Here is a 12,500-nt window from a genome sequence, read left to right as displayed (position 1 = left end):
AAGTATGCCCCATCGTCTAGCGGTTCAGGACACCTCTCTTTCAAGGAGGCAGCGGGGATTCGACTTCCCTGGGGTAGGGTACTACGAAAGGAAGTTGATCATGGATTATCAATAAACCTAGAATTGATTCTTCCTGGTCGATGCCCGAGCGGTTAATGGGGACGGACTGTAAATTCGTTGGCAATATGTCTACGCTGGTTCAAATCCAGCTCGGCCCAATAATTCGCTGATCCGCCATAACCTAAAATGCCCATTTTTTGTATTTTGTTTTCCCGAAAAGCCAAACAAAAAAATTAGGGAAGAATAAAAAAAGTCCAATTTTGTGATATATCCATCCCTACCGCTATTTGTTTTTTATTTTGTTCTATTTATTTAGTTGTTCCCATAAATTATGACCTTGATAACGCTCTAGATTCATATCAGGATCATTAAATAGAAAGTTTAATGAAAAGAAAAAGAGTAAAGTAAACAAAAAAGAAGACTCTTTTTTGTTTTCATTTTCAAATTGATTATTGATCGATTTATTTGGCAATAACGAAAGGATTCCTAGTAACTAGTAATCCGCGTCGCTCTCACTCAAAGTGCATACCCGTATGGATATCAATATATTACTCGCGCCTTTGTTTGTTACAACCCGGCTTCGAATCTAAAATCTAAATAGAAAATGGCTTGAATGAAATCATAAGACTATCTCTGTTGTACACTTTTCTTTATTTCCCTGGGATTGTAGTTCAATTGGTCAGAGCACCGCCCTGTCAAGGCGGAAGCTGCGGGTTCGAGCCCCGTCAGTCCCGACGGATAAAATTTTAAAATACATCAATAGATCCTCCGTTTTCTGTCAAAGGATACAAATGACAGAATTTCATTCCCAACGATATCTTTATCTTTTTTTTTATTTATTTTTCCTTTCTTTTTTGTTGGGGTTTATTTGGAAACTATTTGTAAACGGTGAAAGTGGAAAAGCAGTCAGATGATACATCATCAGATGATTGTACAAGGAAGGCGGTAGATTATCGAAAAGAAAGGGTGGAAAAGAATATATATAAATAAAGGAATTCTTTTGATTGGACCAGGCATCACTTTTTGTATTCGGTGTGGATAAAAGATCTTCCTATGTTATACTATTCAATTCTCGACGGTGAATCGATTTGATAGCCTAGATATTGTTATTCATGATATTGATCCGATTCGATGTCATTGAAATGTAAGTCATTGCATTGAATTTACAAGCGACAAATTTATCATCTCTATGGGATTAAATCCTGAGTTATTGCGAAGTAAAAAAACAATGAAATTATGGAAGTAAATATTCTCGCATTTATTGCTACAGCGCTGTTCATTCTAGTTCCTACCGCTTTTTACTTATAATATACGTAAAACTGTCAGTCAAAGTGATTAATTTGAATGAAACTTGACTTTTATCAAGGAGTTAAGAAAAAAGGATTCAAATCTCACGTCTTAAATAAAATGAATGGACTAGAATCAGCAGTATCCTATAAAACTCGATAGTATGGTAGAAAAAAAATATGAATCTTTCTACCATACTATCTATATCTATTATTGTAATGTAGAAAGATACAAGCTTAATATAGATGAATCCACAATATGTATCTTCATACATGTCGATATCAATTAAAGATATGTACTGTACATAGTATCTCAATTTTATTTCTTCGCTTGATCTATTTTATTTGTGTTGATTTCAATTAATCTGAAATAATTGAAAGGCAAGTCTTACGATTTTATAATTCTTTCATTTCATGGATTTGATTTTTTTGGTGGATACCGAGATTCCTATTAAAATAATCAGAAATGAAGGAAAATGGAATGGAATAGGCATATATTAATTAATTTAATAAAAAAAAAAAAACCAAGTAATCTTTTTTTTGAACATTCCAAAGAAGTAATTCGTTGAGCAACTGACAGATGATCCAAAGAGTTCTATGGTAACTTTTCTTCGTATTTCGTTTCGAAAAAAGGGTATACCCTGCCGATTTTGAATTTAACTTCTTTGATCCATGATATGAAATGAGTCAATAAAGCATTTCATAAATGAAATTCAAATAAAACAGGGGGTAAGTGTCTAATATGTGACTACACTAAGGCAAGATCTTATTAAAATGAAATTAAATAAAAAAAAGACTTTTTTTTATCTTTGAACAGTAAAGAGGAGGAAATAAAACAAGCAAATACAGAAAACAAAGGGGGTTCCTTGTCCCTCATTGTCCGTTCATAACTCTGGTAAGAGCTGGTTCATCAAAATAGAAAATTTAGGAAGAATTCTTTTTTTTTATTGCCTATCATCCGGATCCCTTTTACTTTCGAAATACGAACATGGGGATTATTGAAATGTTTATTTGATTTTGATTGAAAAGGTGTTATTCATAGAATACATTACTCCACTAGAATCCAAGAATTTCGAAATGAAGACTAATAAAATAGTTAAAATAAAAAAAGGCTTTGCAAAACGATCTAGAAAACAATTGATACGGTTTGATTCCTCAACCCCAATTAGGAGTACCCCTAGAGCCCACTTCTTCCCCATACTACGAGTGAAAGGGAAAATGTAAAGACTACCATTAAAGCAGCCCAAGCAAGACTTACTATATCCATGTGTATTATGTCCCCTATCTCTATGAATATGAAACAAATATGAAGGAATTCAATTTTTCCATTATTGTTCACTAATAATAGTGTAATTACTGGCGCAGAGTCAAAAAGAAAAGGGAATTGTGACACGCCACCGTTGATGAATCACTTCGATAAATCCGCTTATAACAAGCTCTTATATGATTTCGAGTAAAATCGAGAACCATTAAGCACAAGCAAAATGCGCAGTAACACTTTTGGAAGTATCAAAAGAATGTTACTCACATGTATCAATAATAAGACTTATTCTTTCTTTTGGTGTCCCTCATTAAGTAAAAGCCAATTATCTATCCAATCTAATATTAATTGGATGCCTGAACACTCAGAGACTTTCATCCGTCTGTATACAAAGTATCTTCCAACCCTTCTACAACCATTCATTAGTTAATTAGACACTCCCGTTATCCAATCTAATTCAAGACTCCTCTAGTAGCCACTCCATTAGTAAGGGGGGCTCCCATATCAAGATTTACTGATTCCCTTCCACTACTTTAGTTTTTCCTTGAATCCTAGACGTTAGGAGACGTTAGGATTTCGAGTTTTTTGTTGATCAGGCGACACCCGGATTTGAACTGGGGAATAAGGGATTTGCAGTCCCCCGCCTTACCGCTCGGCCATGTCGCCAAAAGGTTACAAACAAAAAAAGGAGAGTATCTCCCTTTTCTTTTTCATTTTTAGATCGGATCCATACCTTCAATTGGTTATAGTATCTCAAGACACACAATATCTAAAAACTTTCCCTTTCTTTTCTATTGAAAAAGAAAATGTGGATTCTCAGTTACAAAAGTAAAAATTCAGGACAAATAAATTGGAACCATTAACTATTGACTGCAAATTTATGGACGATTCTTCTTCACTTGTCTTTTTCTAATGGTATAAGAAAATAAAACTGGATACATAACTAAATTGATTTTTTTTTCAATAAAAAAAAACTTTCTTAATTTCAAGTATATTATAATAATATAACAGCAATTATCAGTCTATGTAAACCCCAGAGCATAAGTTGTTACACAGTTATAGTTATCTAATGAGGTATTTTATCTATCTAGATATGATGTCCATAGGGAATCAGCAAGAAATTATCGTGTTTCAATTTTTCATTGAATAGATTAAAATAAAAGAAAAATAGAATTTTGATAGAGCACGCCATGTCTTGTCTCCATTAGAGCGTTATAATGGAATAAAAGAAAGACATATATAAATAGAAATGCTATATCTGCACCTGTTTAATAAATAGAAGCCCCTTTTCGTACGCACTTCAATCATATTCTAAATATTCTACTAAAAATAAAAACTAAAAAGTGGGTAAAACATCTATCTTCTCTGCGAATCGTTTTTGAACAATGGAGTCCATGAAAAAATTAAGCGCTAGAAAAATCAACTCTCTCCCTATATATATATTTTATGATTATTTTGTCTTTATCTCAACGAACAGATCAAATCAGGAATTCCTTTCATTTTTCTGGTATTCAATCGGATTGGAATATGTAATATCATAATAATGGTAGAAATTGAATTATTTTTTTATATTCTATACAAAAACAAAACTCCATGCGGCTAAATGGCATTTATCAATTCTTTTCTGTATCTGTTTGTTATAAATATAAATTAAAATTTGAGTATAATTTTTCTTCTTCCGTTCATACGCATTTCATATTTCATACATTCCACATATATTATATGGTATATGGAGTTAGATAAAATTTCATGTGATTCAGTAAACAGAATAGAAATTCAATTCCATCATTATTAGATCGATTCGTAGGATTCGATGAAGAATGAAAAAAGAATGGGATTTTTTTGAGAAATGGGAAATTCAAAATGCTCGGGGATGAAAATGGGGAAATGTCTACAATACCTGGGTTGAATCAGATACAATTTGAAGGATTTTGTGGGTTCATGGATCGGGGCTTAACAGAAGAACTTTATAAGTTTCCAAAAATTGAAGATACAGAGCAAGAAATTGAATTTCAATTATTTGTGGAAACATATCAATTGGTGGAACCGTTGATAAAAGAAAGGGATGCTGTATATGAATCACTCACATATTCTTCTGAATTATATGTATCCGCAGGATTAATTTGGAAAACCAGTAAGGATATGCAAGAACAAACAATTTTTATTGGAAACATTCCTTTAATGAACTCCCTCGGAACTTCTATAGTAAATGGAATATACAGAATTGTGATCAATCAAATATTGCAAAGCCCCGGTATCTATTATCGATCAGAATTGGATCATAACGGAATTTCGGTCTATACTGGTACCATAATATCAGATTGGGGAGGGAGGTTAGAATTAGAGATTGATAGAAAAGCAAGGATATGGGCTCGTGTAAGTAGGAAACAGAAAATATCTATTCTAGTTCTATCATCAGCTATGGGTTCGAATCTAAGAGAAATTCTAGAGAATGTTTGCTACCCTGAGATTTTCTTGTCTTTCCTGACCGATAAGGAAAAAAAAAATTGGGTCAAAAGAAAATGCCATTTTGGAGTTTTATCAACAATTTTCTTGTGTAGGCGGGGATCCGGTATTTTCTGAATCCTTGTGTAAGGAATTACAAAAGAAATTCTTTCAGCAAAGATGTGAATTAGGAAGGATTGGTCGACGAAATATGAACCAGAGATTGAATCTTAATATACCTCAGAACAATACATTTTTGTTACCGCGAGATATATTGGCAGCTGCGGATCGTTTGATTGGAATGAAATTTGGAATGGGTACACTTGACGATATGAATCATTTGAAAAATAAGCGTATTCGTTCTGTAGCGGATCTCTTACAAGATCAATTCGGATTGGCTCTGGTTCGTTTAGAAAATGTAGTTAGAGGAACTATATGCGGAGCAATTAGGCATAAATTGATACCGACTCCTCAGAATTTGGTAACTTCGACTCCATTAACAACCACTTATGAATCCTTTTTCGGATTACACCCATTGTCTCAAGTTTTGGATCGAACAAATCCATTGACACAAATAGTGCATGGGAGAAAATTGAGTTATTTGGGCCCCGGAGGATTGACCGGGCGAACTGCTAATTTTCGGATACGAGATATCCATCCTAGTCACTATGGACGCATTTGCCCAATTGACACGTCTGAAGGGATCAATGTTGGACTTATCGGATCCTTAGCAATTCATGCCAGGATTGGTCATTGGGGGTCTCTAGAAAGTCCATTTTATAAAATCTTTGAGAGATCAAAAAGCGCACAGATGCTTTATTTATCTACAAATCGAGATGAATATTATATGGTAGCGGTAGGAAATTATTTGGCCTTGAATCAGGGTATTCAAGAAGAACAGGTTGTTTCGGCTCGATACCGCCAAGAATTCCTGACTATTGCATAGGAACAAGTTCATCTTCGAAGTGTTTTTCCTTTTCAATATTTTTCTATTGTTGCTTCCTAATTCCTTTAATCGATCATAATGACGCGAATTGGGCTTTAATGAGTTCTAATATGCAACGCCAAGCAGTTCCGCTTTCTCGTTCCGAGAAGTGCATTGTTGAACTGGGTTGGAACGCCAAGTGGCTCTAGATTCAGGAGTTCCCGCTATAGCCGATCACGAGGGAAAGATCATTTCCACCGATACTGACAAGATTATTTTATCGGGCAATGGAGATGCTCTAGGCATTCCATTAGTTATGTATCAACGTTCCAACAAAAATACTTGTATGCATCAAACTGCCCGGGTTCGGCGGGGTAAATGCATTAAAAAGGGGCAAATTTTAGCGGACGGTGCCGCTACGGTTGGTGGCGAACTCGCTTTGGGCAAAAACGTACTAGTAGCTTATATGCCATGGGAAGGTTACAATTTTGAGGATGCGGTACTCATTAGCGAGCGTCTAGTATATGAAGATATTTATACTTCTTTTCACATACGAAAATATGAAATTCAGACTCATGTGACAAGCCAAGGTCCTGAAAGAATCACTAACGAAATACCGCACCTAGAAGCCCATTTACTCCGCAATTTAGACAAAATGGAATTGTGATGCTGGGATCTTGGGTGGAGACAGGCGATATTTTAGTAGGTAAATTAACGCCTCAGGTGGCGAAAGAATCATCGTATGCTCCAGAAGATAGATTATTACGGGCCATACTTGGGATTCAGGTATCCACTTCAAAGGAAACCTGTCTAAAATTACCTATAGGTGGGAGGGGTCGAGTCATCGATGTGAGATGGGTCCAGAAAAAAGGGGGTTCTAGTTATAATCCGGAAACGATTCGTGTCTATATTTCACAGAAACGCGAAATCAAAGTAGGCGATAAAGTAGCCGGAAGGCATGGAAATAAAGGGATCATTTCAAAAATTTTACCTAGACAGGATATGCCTTATTTGCAAGACGGAAGACCTGTTGATATGGTCTTCAACCCATTAGGAGTACCTTCACGAATGAATGTAGGACAGCTATTTGAATGCTCGCTTGGGTTAGCAGGGAGTCTACTAGATAGACATTATCGAATAGCACCATTTGATGAGAGATATGAACAAGAGGCTTCGAGAAAACTAGTGTTTTCCGAATTATATCAAGCCAGTAAGCAAACAGCGAATCCATGGGTATTTGAACCCGAATATCCAGGAAAAAGCCGAATATTTGATGGAAGAACGGGAGGCCCCTTTGAGCAACCTGTTATAATAGGAAAACCTTATATCTTGAAATTAATTCATCAAGTTGATGATAAAATACATGGGCGTTCCAGTGGACATTATGCACTTGTTACACAACAACCACTTAGAGGAAGGTCCAAGCAAGGAGGACAACGGGTAGGAGAAATGGAGGTTTGGGCTCTAGAGGGATTTGGTGTTGCTCATATTTTACAAGAAATGCTTACTTATAAATCTGATCATATTAGAGCTCGCCAAGAAGTACTTGGGACTACGATCATTGGAGGAACAATACCTAAACCCGAAGATGCTCCAGAATCTTTTCGATTGCTCGTCCGAGAATTACGATCTTTGGCTCTGGAACTGAATCATTTCCTTGTATCTGAGAAGAACTTCCAGATTAATAGGAAGGAAGCTTAATCGGAATGAATCAGAATTTTTCTTCTATGATCGACCGATATAAACATCAACAACTCCGAATTGGATCAGTTTCTCCCCAACAAATAAGTGCTTGGGCCAAGAAAATCCTACCTAATGGAGAAACCGTTGGAGAGGTGACAAAACCCTATACTTTTCATTACAAAACCAATAAACCGGAAAAGGATGGATTATTTTGTGAAAGAATTTTTGGACCTATAAAAAGTGGAATTTGCGCTTGTGGAAATTATCGAGTAATTGGAAATCAAAAGGAGGGCCCTAAATTTTGTGAACAATGCGGAGTTGAATTTGTTGATTCTCGGATACGAAGATATCAAATGGGATACATAAGGCTGGCATGTCCAGTAACTCATGTATGGTATTTGAAACGTCTTCCTAGTTATATCGCCAATCTTTTAGACAAACCTCTTAAAGAATTAGAGGGTCTAGTATACTGCGATGTGTGATTTGATCGAAATTATTATTTTACAGATTAGGAATGAGAAACTGTCATCCCATTCAATCGAATTGGGATGCCCTGGATCTGACATGTCTCTTGGGAAGAGTAACATGAAGCTCAGAATTATGGGCGTATTCAATACTCCCAAATAAAAAGGGAATTGGTCTATGGTCGAGTCAGTAAAAATAAATAACTAGGAATTTTGAGTTGTACCTCGTGAAAAAAAGACTTCTTTTTTTGTGGAATTAACCGTTCTCATTTCTTTTAGTTCTTTTAGAAAGAAATGAAATTATGTTCAAGGAAACAAATATGTCATGGTTGCAGGAGTCTATACATCGCATATAGGCTTAGGCTTTAAGTTAAGGGCATCGTGGTATAATCGTCGAGGTACCGCAGGACCTAAGAGATCGAATGGAAGGGTACATAGACAAGTAAATCCCTTATGACACTCCTTTAATTTAAGAGGATTCAGCATTCGAGGGGAAGTAGACTACTCAAGAATTTCACATTTCATTTATGTCCTAATTTTGAATTGAATAAAGAATTAAGAAAATCTAAATCAATAAAAGAAGAATCAATCAATGAAATGTTTCTTGGAACTTGAGTAAAGAGTAGACCTTTTTGGGGGGGTTCTAGAATTTGAAAGCGAGAACTCCTTTACTTTATCTTTATTTGGTGTAACTACTTGAGCCGGATGAGAGGAAACTCTCATGTCCGATTTTGAGGGGGGGATCCCGCAGGGCCCTATCCTAATTTTTCTTTTGCTAGGCCCATCGCTAAAAAACCTACTTTCTTACGATTACGAGGTTCATTCGAATATGAAATTCAATCCTGGAAATACAGTATCCCACTTTTTTTTACTACCCAAGGTTTCGATACATTTCGAAGTCGCGAAATTTCTACCGGAGCAGGTGCTATTCGAGAACAATTAGCCGATCTAGATTTGCGAATTCTTATCGATTATTCGGTGGTAGAATGGAAAGAATTAGGAGAAGAAGGCCTCACGGGTAATGAATGGGAAGATCGAAAATTGGAAGAAGAAAGGATTTTTTGGTTAGACGCATGGAATTGGCTAAGCATTTTATTCGAACAAATATAGAACCAGAATGGATGGTTTTATGTCTATTACCGGTTCTTCCTCCCGAGTTGAGACCGATCATTCAGATAGATGGGGGTAAACTAATGAGTTCGGATATTAATGAACTCTATAGAAGAGTTATCTATCGAAATAATACTCTTACCGATCTATTAACAACAAGTAGATCTACGCCAGGGGAATTAGTAATGTGTCAGGAAAAATTGGTACAAGAAGCCGTGGATACACTTCTTGATAATGGAATCCGCGGACAACCAATGAGGGACGGTCATAATAAGGTTTACAAGTCGTTTTCAGATGTAATTGAAGGCAAAGAGGGAAGATTTCGCGAGACTTTGCTTGGCAAACGAGTCGATTATTCGGGACGTTCTGTCATTGTTGTTGGCCCCTCACTTTCATTACATCGCTGTGGATTGCCTCGCGAAATAGCAATAGAGCTTTTCCAGACATTTGTAATTCGCGGTCTAATTAGACAACATCTTGCTCCGAACATAGGAGTTGCTAAGAGTAAAATTCGGGAAAAAGGGCCGATTGTATGGGAAATACTGCAAGAAGTTATGCGGGGACATCCTGTATTGTTGAATAGAGCGCCTACTCTGCATAGATTAGGTATACAGGCATTCCAACCTATTTTAGTGGAAGGACGCGCTATTTGTTTACATCCATTAGTTTGTAAGGGATTCAATGCAGACTTTGATGGGGATCAAATGGCAGTTCATGTACCTTTATCTTTAGAGGCGCAAGCGGAGGCTCGTTTACTTATGTTTTCTCATATGAATCTCTTGTCTCCAGCTATTGGGGATCCCATTTCCGTACCTACTCAAGATATGCTTATTGGGCTCTATGTATTAACGAGTGGGAATCGTCGAGGTATTTGTGCGAATAGGTATAATCCATGGAATCGAAAAAGCTATCAAAATGAAAGAATTGACGATAATAACTATAAGTCTACAAGGAGCCTTTTTTGTAATTCCTATGATGCGATTGGAGCTTATAGGCAGAAAAGAATCAATTTAGATAGTCCTTTGTGGCTCCGGTGGCGACTAGAGCAATGCGTTATTGCTTCAAGAGAAGCTCCCATCGAAGTTCACTATGAATCTTCGGGTACCTATCATGAGATTTATGGACATTATCTAATAGTAAGAAGTTTAAAAAAAAAAATTCTTTGTATATACATTCGAACCACTGTTGGTCATATTTCTCTTTACCGAGAAATCGAAGAAGCTATACAAGGGTTTTTTCGGGCCTACTCATATGATACCCAATCATATGGTATCTAAGCTAAAAAATTCTATGACACCAATATGAATTCGGGTCTCTCCGGTTCAACTAGGACCCCAGTTCCTGACCCGACTTTCTACCAAAATCAAGATCGAGAAAAGGAAGTTTTCCAATCATTGACTCAAACCCATTGGCGAAGTCCACTCAGCGGAATAAGGGGGTATTTATGGCAGAACGGGCCAATCTGGTATTTCACAATAAAGTGATAGATGGAACTGCCATTAAACGACTTATTAGCAGATTAATAGATCACTTCGGAATGGCATATACATCACACATCCTGGATCAAGTAAAAGCTCTGGGTTTCCAGCAAGCCACTGCTACATCCATTTCATTAGGAATTGATGATCTTTTAACGATACCTTCTAAGGGATGGCTAGTCCAAGATGCTGAACAACAAAGTTTGATTTTGGAAAAACACCATCATTTTGGGAATGTACACGCGGTAGAAAAATTACGCCAATCAATTGAGATATGGTATGCTACAAGTGAATATTTGCGACAAGAAATGAATCCTAATTTTAGGATGACTGACCCGTTTAACCCAGTCCATATAATGTCTTTTTCAGGAGCTAGAGGAAATGCATCTCAAGTGCACCAATTAGTAGGTATGAGAGGATTAATGTCGGATCCCCAAGGACAAATGATCGATTTACCCATTCAAAGCAATTTACGCGAAGGACTGTCTTTAACAGAATATATCATTTCTTGCTACGGAGCCCGAAAAGGGGTTGTGGATACCGCCGTACGAACATCAGATGCTGGATATCTTACGCGCAGACTTGTTGAAGTAGTTCAACACATTGTTGTACGTAGAACAGATTGTGGCACCACCCGAGGGATTTCTGTGAGTCCTCAAAAGAGGACGCTTCCGGAAAGAATTTTTATCCAAACATTAATTGGTCGTGTATTAGCGGACGATATATATATGGGTCCGCGGTGCATTGCCATTCGAAATCAAGATATTGGGCTTGGGCTTGTCGATCGATTCAGAGCCTTTCGAACACAACCAATATCTATTCGAACTCCCTTTACTTGTAGGAGTACATCTTGGATTTGTCGATTATGTTATGGTCGGAGCCCCACTCATGGTGACCTGGTTGAATTGGGAGAAGCTGTAGGTATTATTGCGGGGCAATCCATTGGAGAACCGGGAACGCAACTAACATTAAGAACTTTTCATACCGGCGGAGTATTTACAGGGGGTACTGCAGAACATGTCCGAGCCCCTTTTAATGGAAAAATAAAATTCAATGAGGATTTGGTTCATCCTACACGCACACGTCACGGGCATCCTGCTTTTTTATGTTATCGGGACTTGTATGTAATTATTGAGAGTGAAGATATTATACATAAGGTGACTATTCCACCAAAAAGTTTTCTTTTAGTTCAAAACGATCAATATGTAGAATCAGAACAAGTGATTGCTGAGATTCGCGCGGGAACATACACTTTAAATTTGAAAGAGAGGGTTCGAAAACATATTTATTCTGACTCAGAGGGGGAAATGCACTGGAGTACCGATGTGTACCATTCGCCCGAATTTACATATAGTAATGTCCATCTCTTACCAAAAACAAGCCATTTGTGGATATTATCAGGGGGTTCGTACAAATTCAGTGTAGTTCCTTTTTCGCTCCACAAGGATCAAGATCAAATAAACATTCATTATCTTTCTGCCGAACGAAGATATATTTCTAGATTCTCAGTGAATAATGATCAAGTGAGACACAACTTATTTAGTTCGGATTTTTCGGATAAAAAAGAAGAGAGGATTTACGATTATTCAGAATTGAATCGAATAATAGGTACTGGGCATTGTGATTTCATATATTCTGCTATTCTCCACGAGAATGCTGATTTATTGGCAAAGAGACGAAGAAATAGATTTATTATTCCATTTCAATTGATTCAAGACCAAGAGAAAGAACTAATGCTACATTCCCATTCCGGTATCTCGATGGAAATACCCATAAATGGTATTTTCC

At 36.8% G+C, this 12,500-nt stretch overlaps 1 protein-coding gene, 2 non-coding genes and 2 pseudogenes across 3 annotated transcripts; 4 read left to right on the top strand and 1 right to left on the bottom strand.

The window, feature by feature from the left end:
* Window positions 1-720: 720 nt before the first annotated feature.
* TRNAD-GUC (transfer RNA aspartic acid (anticodon GUC)) lies at window positions 721-794 on the top strand. The gene has a single exon. It is a non-coding gene; the product is annotated as a tRNA-Asp (tRNA).
* Window positions 795-3,201: 2,407 nt separating this feature from the next.
* TRNAC-GCA (transfer RNA cysteine (anticodon GCA)) lies at window positions 3,202-3,273 on the bottom strand. The gene has a single exon. It is a non-coding gene; the product is annotated as a tRNA-Cys (tRNA).
* Window positions 3,274-4,007: 734 nt separating this feature from the next.
* LOC128288347 (DNA-directed RNA polymerase subunit beta-like) lies at window positions 4,008-8,542 on the top strand (annotated as a pseudogene).
* On the top strand, window positions 7,684-10,662 carry LOC128288348 (DNA-directed RNA polymerase subunit beta'-like). The gene is given in 3 exon segments (XM_053024848.1): window positions 7,684-8,136; window positions 8,890-9,163; window positions 9,166-10,662. Coding segments are annotated over 3 exon segments (2,073 nt in total). The 3' UTR covers window positions 10,512-10,662.
* A 16-nt stretch (window positions 10,663-10,678) lies between these two features.
* The window catches only part of LOC128288346 (DNA-directed RNA polymerase subunit beta''-like), a 7,117-nt pseudogene continuing 5,295 nt past the window's right edge, over window positions 10,679-12,500 (top strand).

The sequence above is a fragment of the Gossypium arboreum genome, unplaced genomic scaffold, assembly GCF_025698485.1.
Source record: "Gossypium arboreum isolate Shixiya-1 unplaced genomic scaffold, ASM2569848v2 Contig00208, whole genome shotgun sequence".
NCBI classification, from domain to species: domain Eukaryota; kingdom Viridiplantae; phylum Streptophyta; class Magnoliopsida; order Malvales; family Malvaceae; genus Gossypium; species Gossypium arboreum.
Note: the sequence above shows the minus strand (reverse complement) of the source record. Positions and strands in the feature narration are given on the sequence as shown.